We start from the raw sequence: 17272 nt of genomic DNA on the forward strand, positions 1-17272 counted from the left end.
AAGCCCCTCTGTTTTACTCCCTTGCTCAGCCGGGGCTGGTGGCGCGGTAGGCGTCTCACCCCCCTCCGTACATACATTTAGTATCCAGTCTGTGGGTGGTTCTTCCACCTTCGTTTCTTCAAACATCTTCCACAGATCTAGAACAGCAAGACGTTTCTCTAGCTTCTTGCCTGTACATGTGGCATGCATGAAAGTCGTCATATGCTGTAAAACGGCTTTAGAGAGTGAATCATTCTGGGGCATAAACATCTTATTGGCGGTACCCTTAACCCACTCCGTGCTGTATTTCTTTAGTTTTGGTGCATGCTTGGGTAACTGCTTGCACAAATGCGCAAGCGGGGTAACTTCCTCCATTTTTAATTTCTTCACTAACAGTATTTATACAGTTCTCTAACCTTTCAATGGTATGAGCGAGCACCACATATGCAAGCTCCAATCCAATCTTTTCCCGCCAAAATGTATACCAACAATTTACTCAAAACCCATCAATTCAATGGCGATTCCCTCTTAGTTACAGAATCACATAAAGCCAAAATGCATTTCAAACAATCATTAATACAATTATTTTACATTTGACATACAACAAGACACGGATTACAAACACTTGACAGACTAGACGAACACCAGCTGGACACACGTATACCTGCCTTCTAATCAATACCCCGACATGGGGTGTAAACGAACCCCTTTGATGCCGTCTTAAATCGTCACCGTAGCCTAATCGTCCCCCCACTGTGGGCCCTGAGTTCACGTTTCTTCTGACCGCTGTTTTAAAGCACAGGAATAAGGCGAATCCTTACGTTTTTATCTCAGGTGCTCCCCTGGTAATCCTAACGTTTTTATCTCAGGTCCCCCCTGGTAATCCTTACGTTTTTATCTCAGGTTCCCCCCTGGTAATCCTTACATTTTCATCTCAGGTGCCCCCCTGGTAATCCTTACGTTTTATCTTGGGTCCCCCCCGGTATCCACTCTTTATTTCTTATGCTCGAGTCATTACCCCCTATATATATATACAGTTTTCTCTACTTCTAACTACTTTTTTTTTTCTCCGCCACCCTCTGTTACCTTTCCCTTACTTACTCTAATGCCTACAAGACATTTGCCAAAGTAACAAGTTTATTGTTTCACTCACCGATCGCATCTTTTCCTCTCTGGAACTTCGGGATCACTGCCCCTTCCTCTTCCAGCTTTTAAGGTTTTTGTCCGATTGGCTGCCCGTGGGAATGAGAAGGGTTATGCTTGGAAAGGCGGGTTCCTTCAGACCCACTGCAGATTTTTTGAAATTTTACTCTATCATTGTCCACGGGGAGCTTCTCAGTCTACTCAGCCGGAATGGCGAAAGGACTCATGATCTTGCCGAACGCCCTGAGTTACTTCGTGCTGTCGGTTTAAGGTGTCTTAGTATTATATAATCGATAAATAATGGCCGAAACCGTCCTCACGCTACCAAGTGTTCTGGAGGAGAGGAATTCACTGACTGGGGCCCATAGGTCAGCGCTCACCCTCTAGAACTTGTAAGAGAAGATAGCTGCACCTTGAGAGGATAGGGGGTGCAGGATTCACTTACTCCAACACGACTCAATAATGAGGACTCAGTAAGTTGGCAAAGGGAAGTCCATTTAATGACAAGAACATCAAACAGAGAAACAAATGAAAATCAGCAGCATTGCGATCACCTGGCTCGCTCCGACTTCCTCAAACTTCAGTCAAACAGTCATTGTTATAGGCAAAACTCGTCGTCTAATTCTAAAAAAAAATCATTATGCAATGTAATTGGTTAGGAAAGGTAACTTAAGTATAGGTGTTATATCTGTATATGATAATAGGGCATGCGGATTGGATAACTGTTATCGGGTGGGCGTTTACTCACATCCCCCTACATCACACGCGATAGACGTCACTACAACTACGACGTCTTATTGGTTCTACTATCTATAGGACTCCAGATAATTTGGTCCATTTTGATTGGGCAGGTTACACCCCTAGACATAAATCCCCGTTTTGATTAGCAGCATGCAGAATGGACACCCATGTTCCTGGTGTCCCACGTTTCACCCTGTCTCCCTTCCATCAATCAGTGTTTTAGGGCGATGTGACAATTAGTTGGCTAAGGATGGCCTCGAAACTGTAGTCTCTTATCGGGAAAAGTTATGGCATCCTCGGGTCCTGGATGACATCAGGCAGTGGTACTTCTTCGCGCCTGGCTGGTCATGTGCTAGTTCACCATGAATCTGCTTCAGTTTCCAGCTTTTAGTGCATTTAATTCTGTTTCAGCCTCGCCACCTGCATGGACCCCCCTTATCTTGACTTTCATGAGGCAGGCTGGTATGCTCTGAAGTTTGAGTCTTGTTAGCTGACGCTCTCCTCCCTTTCTCTGGTTGATCTCGATTTCCTAGGCATGAGCCGCTCTTTGTTGAGTTTCGATTCCGCTCCTTCACTTGCCTTTGGCTGGGTTACGAAACTTGGCCTGTCTCTGGCAGCCTGGGTACATTTCTGCTTTTACAAAATGGAGTCGCACAATGTGCCTTATTGAGGTAGATATATGGTTGGCGCTTGCCGCTCTATCTTCTACTAAGCATTGCAAGCAGTATCGATTTCTTAGCATCTTGCGTTTCAAACCTACTTACACACGTTTAACAGGTTGGTTGCTTCCATCTTGTCTCGTAGCACCGTTTCCTTACATTTTAACATTGTCTCTTCTCTGTGTCCATCCGCACTGGCGTGCTTGTCTTCGATAGCTGCTTTTGTTCATTCACAAGTCTGTTCAGGCCCTTGTGTCATTTCCACTGGCCTTCCATTAAAGCTTTTGGGGTCTCTTAGTGGACAGTATGTAGGTACTACTCATTTCGTATCAGCGGATGGTATGGCTGTCTGATAGGGTGCCGTGCTGCCCAGGGTTGTCTGATTATGGGTGCTTCAACAGGTTTGGATCTTCTGATGTATACTGGGCAGAGTGCCAGTGCAGCTCTTTGTAGGTTCATTTGCTCTTCATACGTCACATACCTTGGAGAGTTTGCTCCTGATACCTCGAAATGAGGGGTAGGGGTGCAGGCCATGTCTGGGACCTCCTCTACAGGGGTGCACCTCATATTATTTCTATCGCATTCGTACATAAGTGTTTCATGGCCTGAAACAGAGACACCCATGTGATGGAATGGGGCATGGTCCTAGACATGAAAATCAAATGTTCTATGGTGATTTGTACAACCACCTCACTCTGGAGTACTGCCTGCATATCTGTGAGCACCCAAATACACTTTTCTACTATACTGTTGCACCTAGGGTGGTGCAGTACAGAGGTAGATGCAAAACGCCTCTAGTATTGATGAACGCTGTCATTTCTACTGATGTGAATTGTGTATTGTAGGCATCACACAGTTGGAATGTTTAAATAACAGTTTCCAAGCAGTGATGGGCATTTCTCTTCTACATACAATTCATGAATTCTCTAAGCAGTGCATAAACTGCTTAGAAACGGTTCACTGTTTATTTAGCTAATTTAAATGTGTCATCCTCTCGACATGTGAGGGCATGGCTTAGTAAATGCTTAAATCAGGTATTTTGGGAGCAGTTCGCTTGTTTATGTAATGCTTACGAAATGCCTTTCGCTTTGGCGAGGGATGCCTGGGGCAGAACTCTTTGAAGCGTATGTAGAGGTACCCGGGTGTCAATCGGCTTTCCTGTGATGCGGGAGGTGTCTCTGGTTGACCCACTGCATCTAAGTGCCACCACTTCCTGTCTCCTTTAAAGAGATCTGCTTCCTTTCATCAATGGCGACACTGCCTGTCGCCTTTCTATGGTGACTAGTCACTTACTGAAAAAAACCTTTCCCCGGACAACATCGCACAATTTAAATATTTACTCCACTCTTGGCAGTCCATGCAGTGCCCACCCAACAGGGACCACCAACCACTTCCTCTTAATATGAGTTTTCTTGCGCCTAAGTGTCTGCAGAATCTGAGTTTGTCCTGGGTATGAGACTGCATCTTGAAGTGCTCTATATATCAATGTAGGCAGCAGGCAGGCTCAGAGAACCACATGAAGGGTTAATACTGAGAGATTTAAGCACATGGTCAACTGCTTAATTTATAAAGACAAATGAGGGGAGGGGGTTCCACATGTTGCTTGCACAGCCAGAGTTTTCAGCTCTCCCCGGGGGATATGTCCAAGTCGAACCTAGAGATCAATCTTTCTTTATTAAACAAACATTGGCAAAGTTAATAGGTCTGTCTTGATTTACAAAGCCAGACCTATTGGCGTTGCCAATGCTTGTATCTTTTTAAGATCTAAATCATGGTTGGCAGCTTCGCTGCTGATCAGAATCGTTGCTGAGGAAAGGATGATGTTAAGGGGAAGAGGGCTACTTTGTGGTTCAGCAGCTGGATTGCTTTTGGGCAGCATCAGACATTCCACGAGAGAGGCAGCATGCAGGCGGGCGACTTTACAAATATAAGTCATTTCACTACTCAAAACATATGTGATAAATAACAAAAGAGCCCAAGTGGCACTGCACTATTTTTGATGGTGGCCTATTTTTCATCATGCCTTGTCTTGGTGAGTCCCTCGTTTACTATGTCCACCTGAATGCCTCAAGGATATCTGGTTAGCAGCTCTTCAATGATCACTGCTCAGAATATCACACATGTGTTGCAGTAAGTATGGGCAGATGTTTTATTTTAGTGCAAAAGGAGCTTGAGAGCAGCAGCAGTATACAATGGAAGGTTGCCAGGGTTGGGCTACGCATTTTATACGGCAATACAGTTATGATATGATATGATAGGTTATTTATAATGCGCTTAATACCCAGAGGTTTCTAAGCACGGAACCGGCGATCGAACCTGTTTTGCTCTGTGTCGTTTTGTTTCCACGCGAGCACGTTGCCCCTGAGCTATCCTCCCAAGACAGTTGACTGACGGAGGATGAGAGAGATTTTTATTCATTCGACAGGTATTGTTAAAAGAGCTTCATTTTTAGTGCCTTACCGAATGGGAGAATGGTGTGGGCATTTCAATCCTCTGCCAGGACTGAGTTCCAGATGGTTGGGGCTTGGCAAGCGAGAGACTGCTTGCAAGTCTTCTTGATATGGACTAGCTTTGACCTTTTGACGTTTTGCTACGTGATGCATGAGAGCCTCCAGAGATTCGGAGTGTAGCCGCCAAATATGTTGGTGTTGTATTCTAGACTACTTTGTAGGTGATGTATTAAATTATAAATACACCAAGATAAATACCTTTAAATTGTGCTTATAAATAAGTCCTGTTCCAAATAAGTCCTGGTGCTGTAAGGCCAGGGTAAGTTCCATCTCCTATCTTGCGTTTCAGTCAAAGAGATGTTATGTTCGAAGCGATGGGACTGTCCAATGCTGCAGTATGTGACCTCTGGTGTTTTTGTCATTGGCATGTTCTGTGCTTCTAACTATTGCAATGGGAAGGTCTTGGTGGGAGATGCACTTCTGCTTGATTGTGTATTCTACTTTGTCTTGCAGAGAATTGCAGGCTGGTCCGGCTCTGGCAGAATGATCAAGATGGGTGGGGTTCATACAACCAGTGCTGTTTGAGACTGGTTTCCCACAATGAGAACACCGGGAAAACTGAGGGAAATACAATGTGTTTCCTATCAGAAGGCACTTCGTGTAAACGAGCCCTGAAGAAGCACCTTCTGGTGTGAAACGTGTTGATTTTCTTTCAATGAATGCTACATTTTGATGACTGAGCTGCACTGCTGGAATTTCTTCTTTGTTGGTTATTTTTTCCATTCGCTGACAATAGCATTACAAACCAATGTCATTGGGAAATATTAGTTGTGATATATATAACAAGAAAGAAATGGTGGATTTAAAAAGCCCTGAAAAAAACCTTTTCACTTGAAATGGGAAAGTGGGATTTTCCATTTGATCCAAGTCACACATTCCACCACACATTGCACAACGCCACCTAGTGGCCCTTTCTGGAAGATTACCTCCAGTTCTTAGCCACATCAGCAAAGCATTTTGGGTATGCACATTAGCCCAAATGCAAGCCTTTTCCTCCAGGTACTTTGATGACAGTGCAACTTTATACTTAGCTTAATCAACCCAAGATATATATTTTACAAGGCTGTTAGGACAACCAAATACAGTATAGCTCTAATGGCCTTGTGGTTGGAGCTTTGGGGCATGTACACAAAACACCAAAACAGTTATGGTTGGTTTAAAAAGTCCCGAAAAAAACCTTTTCGCCTGAAATGGGAAAGTAGGATAGTCCATTTGACCCAAGTCACACATTCCACATTGCCACCTAGGAAATTCACTTCCAGTTCTGAGCCACAGCAGCAAGGCATTGTGAGTATGTAAATTAGCCAAATTGCTCACCTTTTTCCCCAGGAAATTGTCTTTGTCTTAGAGCAAAGTTATACTTTATGCATAACTTAATAACTTAATAAAAACATACAAAGACATGCATAGAAAGACATTTTGCAAAGCTGTCAGGACAACCACTTACCCGGTTTCACCCTTATCAGAGATTATCATTGAAGTATAGTCTCGACTGAGAAAAGCAGAGCTATATACTCTTTTCAGATACCCAATCCTCAGAAATGCACAGATCGCCTTTTTCACAACAGCTTCACTGCTTTGGGGGGGTTGTGTGCCAGGGCAAATTGTGTAATGGTTTGTCAGGCGAAGAACGATGGTCTGAACGGTGCCCAGAGCAAATGCAGAGATTAATAGTAATTTTCTTTTGCTTTGCTAATGTCATCCCGACTGGGACGGGTATGCCCAGACTTGGGTCCCATGCCTGCTGAGCCTATAAACCCAAGCTATTCCTTACTGATGAGGCCCAACAAGGCTGAAACATGTCTGGGGATGCTTGTGGTCTCGTGCAGAAGGGATGTGATCAAGCAGTTGAGGCTGGATGGCCTTTTTTGGGGTGGGACCAACCCTGATTTGCATATGGTCTTTCCCCTTTTATAATGGCTAGGCAGGCGAAGGACACTGGTCTGGAGGGTTGCCCAGAGCAATGCCAGCGGTTAAGATTAATTCTAAACATTCCAGCCATCACCTCATTCGTTTTTGCAAGGGGTAGGCCCACGTCACTACAGAGTTGTCTCTTGCATTTGCTGGCCGCTTTTGCCGTATAGGCCACCACATATATCACCAGGCGGGCCCATTCAAAATCCTGAAATCTGGCAAAACAACATTTCTACCCCTATTTGAGGCAGAGCTGCAGTTCACAAAATGAACACAAAGGTCCGAAATGACCTGTCTGTACATTGCATATCTCCGAGCTCATGTTCTAAATAGCTGCTGGGAATGTGTGTCTTTTTTAATACAGAAATGAATGCCCATTTGTGAACTGGGAATGTACTTTTCTGTGCAGCGAAAACTCCAACCCCACTGATAGGATTTGCAAAATTGGCCAAATAAACAAATCTATTCTGATCCTCTTTACAAATCGCACACAGTCGTTTTCCTGAATGCACCAGCACATCTCTTTGCTTGAGTGAAAGGTTTAATGGCACAGTATAGCTGTGTTATTGGTGCCATCTGATCAACAAGCAGCTTTTAGGCTGAGAATGTGTTTTTACTTAGTAATATTACATGCCACAATCGCGAGCCTATTGTTATTTCACCACTTCTGACCTCTTTTTCGGTCGACATAACTCCACTTTCCACCTGTTTATTAATGTATCTTTGTATTTATAGCAGCACACAAAGCCCCCAAGCATGTAGGAGCTAATTAAAGCAAAAGAGTGTAAGGTTGGTTAAAGAGAAGTCAGTGAAGAATGGTAAAAAACAGATTAGCAAAACAGGTGAGTCTTGAGGTTTGTCCTGAACGAGAGGTAGGAGAGGTCAGTTTGCAAGGAGAGGCGTAGCTTGCTCCAAAGAGCGGCTGCACAGGTGGGGAAGCTGGCTCCCCCTGCTTTCTTCTGGTGAAGGCAAGGAGATGATTGTTTGAAGAGCGTAGCTGTATGGACGTGAATATCTTTTTAGTATCTGGGCAAGGTAGGCGGGTGCATCATTCGAGAGTCAACGGTGTGAAATGGAAAGAACTTTGAAATGGATCCTTTCCCTGATGGGGAGCCAATGGGTGGCTCTTCTAGCGTCAGAGATGTGGTTGTGTTTCCTTTGGTCTACTGCAGCATGGATGGCATTATTTGGTATGGTCTGTACCTTGTTCAGGTTCTTTTTAGACATTCCACAAAGGAGGGCATTGCAGTAATCACGTTTTTACCCAATAAGGGCCTGAGCGACTATGATGCGATTGTCCACAGAGAGAAAGGGATTGCTCGCGTGGATGAGCTTGGTGGCGTAAGCGTACGTTGAGGCAATGTGGTTGGCTTTTCTTGACATATTAAAGGTGGCCTCCAAGTAGACCCCCAGCATTTTGACGGCAAAGGCAACTGTGCGGCCTGGCCATCAATGGTGAAGGAGTTGTATGCAAGCTCCGTTTTATCATTGTTTAGGCACAAGGAGTGGACAACCATCCAGGTTTGAACTTTTTCATAAATCATGTTAACTTTAAGACTGTCAAGGGCGTGGTCACCAGAGAGGGGAATCAGAATCTGAGTATCGTCTGCAAAGTTTGTGTAGGAAATGCCAAGGAAGTCCAGGTGGTCAAAAAGGGGTTTGGTGTAGATGTTGTAGAAGGTGGGGGAAACTCAGGAACCTTGTGGGATGCTGGAGGAGCGGTGTCCGGTCCAATGTTCGAAAACAAAGGGTCGAATGACCTTTTGTTCGAAAGTAAAAGGATCGGAAAAAAGGTTCGAATTTTTATTTATTTATTTATTTATATATTTTTTAAGTTTAGAATGTAAAAAAAATGTTTATAAAAATAAAACAGGGGACTCGGGGGGGGAACCCCCCCATAAAAAAATAAAATAAAATAAAAATTCGAACCTTTTTTTCGGTCCTTTGACTGTCGAGAAAAAGGCATTCAAGCCTTTTGTTTTCGAAACCTTGACTGTGAACCGGAGGAGCTAGGTGTGGGAGGAGCAGAGTCTTTGCTTGCAAAGACTTTAGAGGTTCTGTTTTTGAGGAAGGAGGAGATCCAGTTGGTAGCTGCAGTTGAAAAGTGAGCTGAGGAGGTAAGGTGGTGGCAGAGAGTCTGGTGGTTGACAAGGTCATAGGTGGGCGAAAGGTCAAGAAGCAAGAGAAGGGAGATTTCCTACCCAACAAGCAACCACATCTTTGCTATGCCACTTGGTTGTCACAAACTGGAAGCAGAAACATTAGTCTTACGCCCTTGGGACTTTATAAGGCCAGCAATTTACTCTTACCACCTGCTCATACCCCTTTCCCGGTAGTAGTGTGCACTCATCTGTTTCTCAGAGGAAGTGGAGCTGTTTAAATTTGAATTTGGGTGCTTCTGTTTCCCTATGCACCATCTGCATTCAGTGTTTGCTGCATTTAAAATCGTGTTGAGGGGTGTGCTGCTTAAATTCGAATGTGGGTTCTTTTGTTTCCCTGTGCTCCATTTCATTCTTTCCCGCAACCTACTAGGCCACCCAGCAGAGGCATAGACAGGGTAGGGCCTGATTGGGCAAGGCCCACCCAAAACCTGTAAATGCCCACTCAGCAGCACTGTGTGGGCATTCACAGATGTTAATATCACTGCGGTTGGACCAACTACATTAGCTTCAGAGACAATCCTGGCTATTCCTCTGCCTCCTAGTGAGTTAGCCAGAACTGTGCCTTACTCTCTCACTCCTTGACTTAAACCTCTGTCTTCCTATGGCTCTCTCCATCTCTCCGATATTCTCTAACTGCTACACTATCTCCTATCCCCATCCCTCTCCAAGTGCGGCAAGAAAAAGCACACAAAAGATATCCTGAGTGCAAACCCTGGACTTCCTATTGCAGACACCTATGTCAGTGCTTCTACTAGAGATGTTTTCACTGATATCCCTTTCTCTGTCCACTCTCTAGATCACTGGACTCCCATCTCATCTCCACTCTCTCCCTCCTCACACTCTGCTATTAACAGTACCAAGTGGGAAATCCTCTTGGTGGGCTACGCATCCTCTTGTTGTTTCATTAATGTCTACCACACCGGCGCCATCCTGGTTCAGGGCCCACAACCCAACCTCCTACTCTTTGAAAGCATCCTGCCTTCTCTCATTAACTTCCTTCCCTCACATCCATCTTACCTACCCAGACCTATTCCTCTTTTGAAAGCCTGGTCTGCAAGTTGGTCACCTCTCCCACCTCCACCCCGACCATTGATACCATCTACCGTCCTCCAGGCACCGTCTCCCTTTTCCTCTCTGAATGGGCTGACTCCTGCTCTTCTTTGCTTGCTTCCACTCCTAACCTTCTCCTCCTGTATGACTTCAGCATTTAATTGGACTCTGCTGGCTCCTGGACCACTCTAACTGATCTCTGCGTCTCACTTTCCCTCTCCATTCACTCTCTGGATACCCTCATACACTCAGACCTCTCTCTCACTTCCCCCGTTAGTCACCCCTCTATCCTGGTCCAACCACTTTCTCCTCTCACCAGGGTCCCATTGGCCCCCTTATCGCCCCCAAAAGGTTGCATCAACCTCGTTCACTGACAACTGCCCGATGAAACGAGTGGCTGCAGCTGGTTTTGCCTCCACCTACCTACCCCCTCACCCTCCCACCTCTGACTCTACCTCTGACTCTGCACTCAGCAACCTACACCTGTCCATCCCCAACACCCTTGACATTGTTGCCCCAGTCATAAGGATTCGTCTGAAACCTGCCTCAAAGCGTAACACTTGGTACGACTCCGAACTTGCAGGCCGGAAACAAAATTGCAGGGCGGAAAAACGGTAGTGGCTAACCTCATACTCATCCTCTGACAAACTGGCCTGCCACCTGCTCCAAAGGCAATACAGACATGCCATCCATGCAACGAAAAGAGCCCACATTCAGGCACGGGTCTCCGGTGCATCCAATAACTCAGCTGAACTTTTCAAAATCTGCAGTGAACTAGCCAACCCCTCCACAGTCTCCTCCTCTCATTCTCCTTGACAGGCCCTCTGCAATGCATTGGCCTCACACTTTGCCACCAAAACACAGGACATTCTGACCTCCCTTTCTACACTCTGCCACATCCCATCCCACTCCCCCCTCCAGACCTCTTCCCCACACCCCTCCTTCCTCCATTCCTTCTTTCTCACCTGTCACTCCAGAGGAAGTTACCTGAGTTGTCCGCTCCATGAAGGTCTCTTCTAAACAGGTCTCCCCTTGCTCATCCAGGGCCATCAAGGATAACATTGGGTCTCTTGCCCCTGCTCTCGCTGAGGTCTGCAATCAATCTCTTACTACGGGATCTTTCCCCACTACCCTAACGCACTCCTTTATGCGCCCACCCATGAAAAACCCTTCCTCTGACCCTACCTGCCCTGCCAGCTATCACCTTATTTCCATCACCCCCTTCCTTGGGAAGCTTCTCGAGAAGCCAGCCTTGCCCCAATGTAACTCTCACATTGAACTTGTTGGTGGCCTCCATGACCATCAATCTGGATTCCGAGCATACAGAGGCACGGAAACTGCTCTTCTGAACACCAGTGAAGAACTGCTCGTCTATCTTGACTCCAACTCCCCAGCAGTCCTTATCATTCTTGATCTCTCCTCTGCATATGACACAGTTAACTATTCCATCCTCATACAAAGGCTCCACGATACTCTTGGTATCTCTGAGTGGGCACTAGACTGGCTAACCACTCTTCCCAAGTTATCCTGGGCCCATTCTCCTCTCCTACTTCCATCCCCACCTGTGGCATCCCCCAGGGTTATATTCTCTTCGCCTGGCTCTTTAACATCTACCTTGCTCTCCTTGCACGCCTCATCTCCTCCTTCTCCTCCAACTACAAGTGTTACTCAGAAGACACACAGCTCTTCGTCAGACTCCCTGCTGACTTTCTTGCACCCTCCATCATCCCTAACTGCCTTTCTGCCATCCAGTCCTGGTGCAGCTCCAATGATCTCTGCCTCAATGCCTGCAAAACTGAGATCCTTCCCATTGGGACCCCGGCTCCCTCTTTCTTCCTGGCCTTCCTCCTTGGGTTCTCCCCCTACTCCGTCTACTGAAGCCAGAAACCTTGGAGTCATCTTCAACTCCTCTCTCCTTCCTCCCTCTCACCCAGGATATTGCCATGAAGTCCAACTACCAGCTCTTCCTTCTCAAAGGAATTCTACCTTTTCTCACTTTCCCGCAGAGGCTCAATGTGACTCAAGCCCTAGCTCTCTATAGACTTGACTACTGTAATAGCTTTCTCCTGAATCTTCCTTTCTCCACTCTGTGGCGCCTTCAGTTTATCCAGAAGAGAGCAGAGAGACCTATCCTTGGCCTTAAGCCCAGGGACCGCATGTCTCCTGCTCTAAAAAGTCTTCACTGGCACCCATTTGCTGCAGAGATTCAATTCAAATCCCTCTGCATCATCCACAAGGCTGTCTGTGCACAGGGACCACACTATCTTCAATTCTATCTCACTAAATACTGTCACACTAGACCTCTGGCACCAACTCTTTGTGTGTAAAGCGTTTTGCTAAAAAGAGGTCTCACTTTCCTCTGCAGGCTCCCTCATTTGGAATAGCCCACTCTCCCCCTGCACCTTGATCAGGACCTTCTCAAATTCTGGAAGCTCCTTAAGATTTTTCTCTTTTCCTCCTCCTTCCCACCATCTCCCCTCTGCTAGTCCCACAGTTGCTGAATCAGGGCCTTGACCTCCCTCACTGATTACTCCCAGCTCATGTCTATCCACAGCACTTTGCATCTGCACACCCTCCAATCTGGATACTCGCACTTCCACCTCCCGTGGCTCTGGCCGTGTAGCACTCAACATTCCTAGCACTTCCTCCATGGCTCTCCCACAAGCTCATACTCCCCAGCACTTACCCCCTCTTCCCTCTTCCTTTCTGCACTTGCATGTTCTGAATACTCACAAGGTATAGTAGATTTGTCCCTCTTCCTCTTCCCCTCAGCTCTTAATATTGTGCTGTAATGTTCCCCCCCTGCCCTGTGGGCAATTTGAAACAGTATATTGTTATTGTAAAAGCGCCTAACAAGACAACAATAAATAAAATAAATACATGATTTCATGCAGTCTCAGAAGAACACTTGCTTGCTTCTCCAACCTTCTGCTTTGCTGTCAGTTGCGTCACTACTAAAGAAAAAGGAGGTGTGTGACACCTATTGGTTCTTAAATGTATAACCAGCGGCAGTGGGAGTGCAGTATACAGCAGTCAATAGTCTTGCCCCCCGGTGTGGCAGTCTAGTATGCAGGCTGTCCACCCTCTGTATTGGCACAGGTGGAACCTGGTGCATCAACCAACTGCAACTCTGCCCTGATGGTACTGGTGTTGGTAGCCAACCCCTTCCTTCGTGGTCCACGCAAACATCTACGGGTCTGCAGGTGACGTTGCGGCTCCTTCAGTGTGAGGTGCCCACACATATGGGATTTCAGCAGCCCAGACAAACTTCCCTTGACATTAATGCCAAGCAAATGGCCACATCATGGCTTCAGCTGATTACCAAGCCCACTGGTTCATGCAGAGTATGTTACACACCTGCTGGTACTCACCGCGTGTGCCGGATTACATTGGTCTATCGGACTCTTGAAATCCGTTCTCAGCTCATCAAAGGCGATTATCTGTGCAAGACACAAAAGAGAAATGGTCAATACTACCACCAACGCAGAAGATGGACAGACACTTAGAGACACAATTCACTGATTTCACGTCAGGCCGCACGTGATTTTGGGATACGTAAGTACAATTCTGCTAGGGATGTTTTGGTGTACTATTAGCCTCTCTTGGCTACAATATACTTCGGCTGAAGGGTACTGTTGGACCTCTTGAACATAGCACAGATATATATGCGTTTCACCCTTATAACACCAAAAGGATCAAACTCTGTTTAGTTTGTTGTTTCGTGCAAGTATATGAGGCAATAAAACACTCTAAAATAAAATAGACATAAAGTGCCCTCTTAAAAAAATATTATTCACGTAATTCATGTTCTGGTGATCTTCACAACGGGATCTGGTCATTTTTTCGAATGGATTATTTTTTTATCGAATATGTTTTTTTTGGGTTTTGTAAGTTAAAAAAAGTGTTAAAAAAACGGGGGTTGGGGGCAACACCCCATTAAAAATAAATAAATAAATAAATAAACATTCGAAAAATGTGTTTCGACTAAATGTTTTCGAGATAATGGCATTCAAAAAAATGTCATTCGAAAAAATCACTATAAACCCTTCACAACAGCATCACTGCATGCTGTAGTAGCACACACCCATCCTTCTTTATTTCATGCTCTGGTGTTCTTCACACATGCCCTATAGCATACAGTAGGAACAGGCTCAGGTCCTTGCCTAATTCATGCTCCAGTGCATAAGTAGGAACTGGCTCAGGTCCTTGCCTAATTCAAGCACCAGTGCATAAAGTAGGACTGGGCTCAGGTCCTTGCCAAATTCATGCTCCAGTGCATACAGTAGGAACTGGCTCAGGTCCTTGCCTAACTCATGCTGCAGTGCATACAGCAGGAAGTGTCTCATGTCCCTGCCTAATTCATGCTCCAGTGCATACAGCAGGAAGTGGCTCATGTCCTTGCCTAATTCATGCTCCAGTGCATACAGAAAGAACTGACTTGAGTCCTTGCCTAATTCATGCGCCAGTGCATTCAGTAGAAACTGGCTCAGGTCCTTGCCTAATTCATGCTCCAGTGCATACAGCAGGAAGTGGTTCATGTCCTTGCCTAACTCAGGCTCCAGTGCATACAGTAGGAACTGGCTCAGGCCCTCACATAATTCATGCTCCAGTGCATACATCAGGAAGTGGCTCGGTTCTTGCCTAATTTATGCTCCAGTGTATACAGAAGGAAGTGGCTCACGTCCTTGCCTAATTCATGCTCCAGTGCATACAGCAGGAACTGGCTCAGGTCCTTGCCTAATTCATGCTGCAGTGCATACAGCAGGACGTGGCTCACACCCTTGCCTAATGCATGCTCCAGTGCAAACAGTAGGAACTGGTTTGGATCATTGCCTAATTCATTCTCCGCTGCATACAGAAGAAGGTGGGTCATGTCCTTGCCTAATTCATGCTCCAGTGCATACAGCAGGAGGTGGGTCATGTCCTTGCCTAATTCATGCTCCAGTGCATACAACAGGACCGGGCTCAGGTCCTTGCCTAATTGATGCTCCAGTGCATACAGTAGGAACGGGCTCAGGTTCTTGCCGAATTCATGCTCCAGCGCATATAGCAGGAACTGGCTCAGGTCCATGCCTAATTCATGCTCCAGTGCACAGAGCAGGAAGTGGCTCATGTCCTTGCCTAACTCATTCTCCAGTGCATACAATTGGAACTAGCTTGGGTCCTTGCATAATTCATGCTCCAGTGCAAACAGCAGGAAGTGGCTCAGTTCCTTGCCTAATTCGTGCTCAAGTGCATACAGCAGGAACTGGCTTAGGGCCTTGCCTAATTCATGCTACAGTGCATACAGCAGGATGTGGCTCACGTCCTTGCCTAATTCATGCTCCAGTGCAAACATTAGGAACTGGTTCAGATCCTTGCCTAATTCATGCTCCACTGCTTACAGCAGGAGGTGGGTCATGTCCTTGCCTAATTCATGCTCCAGTGCATACAGCAGAAACTGGCTCAGGTCCTTGCCTAATTCATGCTCCAGTGCATACTGCAGGACCTGGCTCAGGTCCTTGCCTAATTCATGCTCCAGTGCATACACTAGGAACTGCCTCAGGTCCTTGCCTAATTCAAGCACCAGTGCATACAGTAGGTATTCGCTCAGGTCCTTGCCTAATTCATGCTCCAATGCATACACTAGGAACTGGCTCAGGTCCTAATTGATTCACCAGTGAATACAATAGGTACTCGCTCAGGTCCTTGTTTATTTCATGATCTGGTCATCTTCACACCAGCTCTAATGCCTACTATGAGAACACACACAGGTCCCTGCTTAATTCATGTTCTGGTGATCTTCACGCCAGCTCAAGCACATACTGTGGAGACAAATGCAGGCCCATCATGTTCTGGCGACATTCACACAAACTTCACACCAGCTTCAGTGCATAATATTGGAACACACTGAAGTCCATCCTTGCTTCAGGTTCTCGGATCTTTGCCTCGTAGCCGGCACTTTATGTAACTGTAAAGCACATGAGGGTGGGCCATGCCGCCGCATTTAATCATGAAAGGGGACCTCCTCGCATTAGAAGGAACTAAGGATGGCAATTGATCCCTCTAAGATTCTCTCAGAGGGTGAGTATTATGTATTCATTTAGCACTTAGATCACCTGTGAAATGTAGCACTGCTCCTTGTACATAGATGGAGCCCAGGATGTAGACGTTGTTTGTACAGTTTCCCATTTTCTCCCCTCGCATACCGCACCCTCGTAACTTAGCGGAAGGAACATGGCTCATTCCACAGACCCGACAGACACATATAATACAAACAGTATCACACATCACTTCTGCCATAAGAAGGAAGCTACCTTTAACGACAAAAATACAAACTGTAGCTTCGCCCATAGCACTCTATCTCCTTAAACACAACCCACCCGTGTTAGTTTATAGTATATCTCTGCTGCGCCCATCCACACAGAACTAGACATGGGTGACTAGCAGGGTCTTGGATAACCCTCACCTAACTTTAATGGCTGAAATGCACACATGCGTAAGAGCACCTCCCAATTTTCAAAAATGTTGGACTCTGGTCCCTCCGAGGGCGTTCAATCAACAGCAGTTTGGGGCATAATTATGGTGAAAGGCGCTATACAAATGACAAAGTGAATGAATGAATGAAGGATCCTCAAACAAGCTACAGTGCATACTGAAGGAATAAACTCAGGCCCCTGATTACTGTATGTTCTGTGATGTTCACACAAGCTCCAGTGCATACTATGGGAACACGCTCCGACCCTTGCTGACTTCATGGTCTGGTGATCTTCACACCAGGTCCAGCACATACTGGGTAGACAAATGCAGGTCCTTGCTTACATCATGCTCTGGCGACCTTCAAACCAGCTTCAGCGCATACTATGGGAACATGCAGAGGTCCGTGCTTATTTCGTGATCTGGTGAGCTTTACACCAGCTGTAGTGCCTACTATGGGAACACACTCACGTCCTTGTTTACTTCATGTTATGTGATCTTCACAACAGCCCTAGTGAATACTCTATGGGCCTCATTCCGAGATTGGAGGTAGTCATAGCGCTATTTGCACCATGACTGCCTCCAATAACGGTATCAGCACCAATCTCGTTCAATGGGGACTTACCGGTGTAGTCCGACCTTTGCTGGACTTTTAAGT

At 46.0% G+C, this 17272-nt stretch overlaps 1 protein-coding gene across 1 annotated transcript in view; it reads right to left on the minus strand.

The window, feature by feature from the left end:
* CNIH3 (cornichon family AMPA receptor auxiliary protein 3) overlaps positions 1–17272 on the minus strand; it is a 1135308-nt gene that overhangs the window by 535476 nt on the left and 582560 nt on the right. The window contains exon 2 of the mRNA XM_069608707.1: positions 13530–13598. Within this exon, the coding sequence (XP_069464808.1) occupies positions 13530–13598 (69 nt within the window). The remainder of the gene's footprint in view (positions 1–13529; positions 13599–17272) is intronic.

Source organism: Ambystoma mexicanum, chromosome 4q, assembly GCF_040938575.1.
Source record: "Ambystoma mexicanum isolate Mex_15411 chromosome 4q, UKY_AmexF1_1, whole genome shotgun sequence".
Taxonomy (NCBI): domain Eukaryota; kingdom Metazoa; phylum Chordata; class Amphibia; order Caudata; family Ambystomatidae; genus Ambystoma; species Ambystoma mexicanum.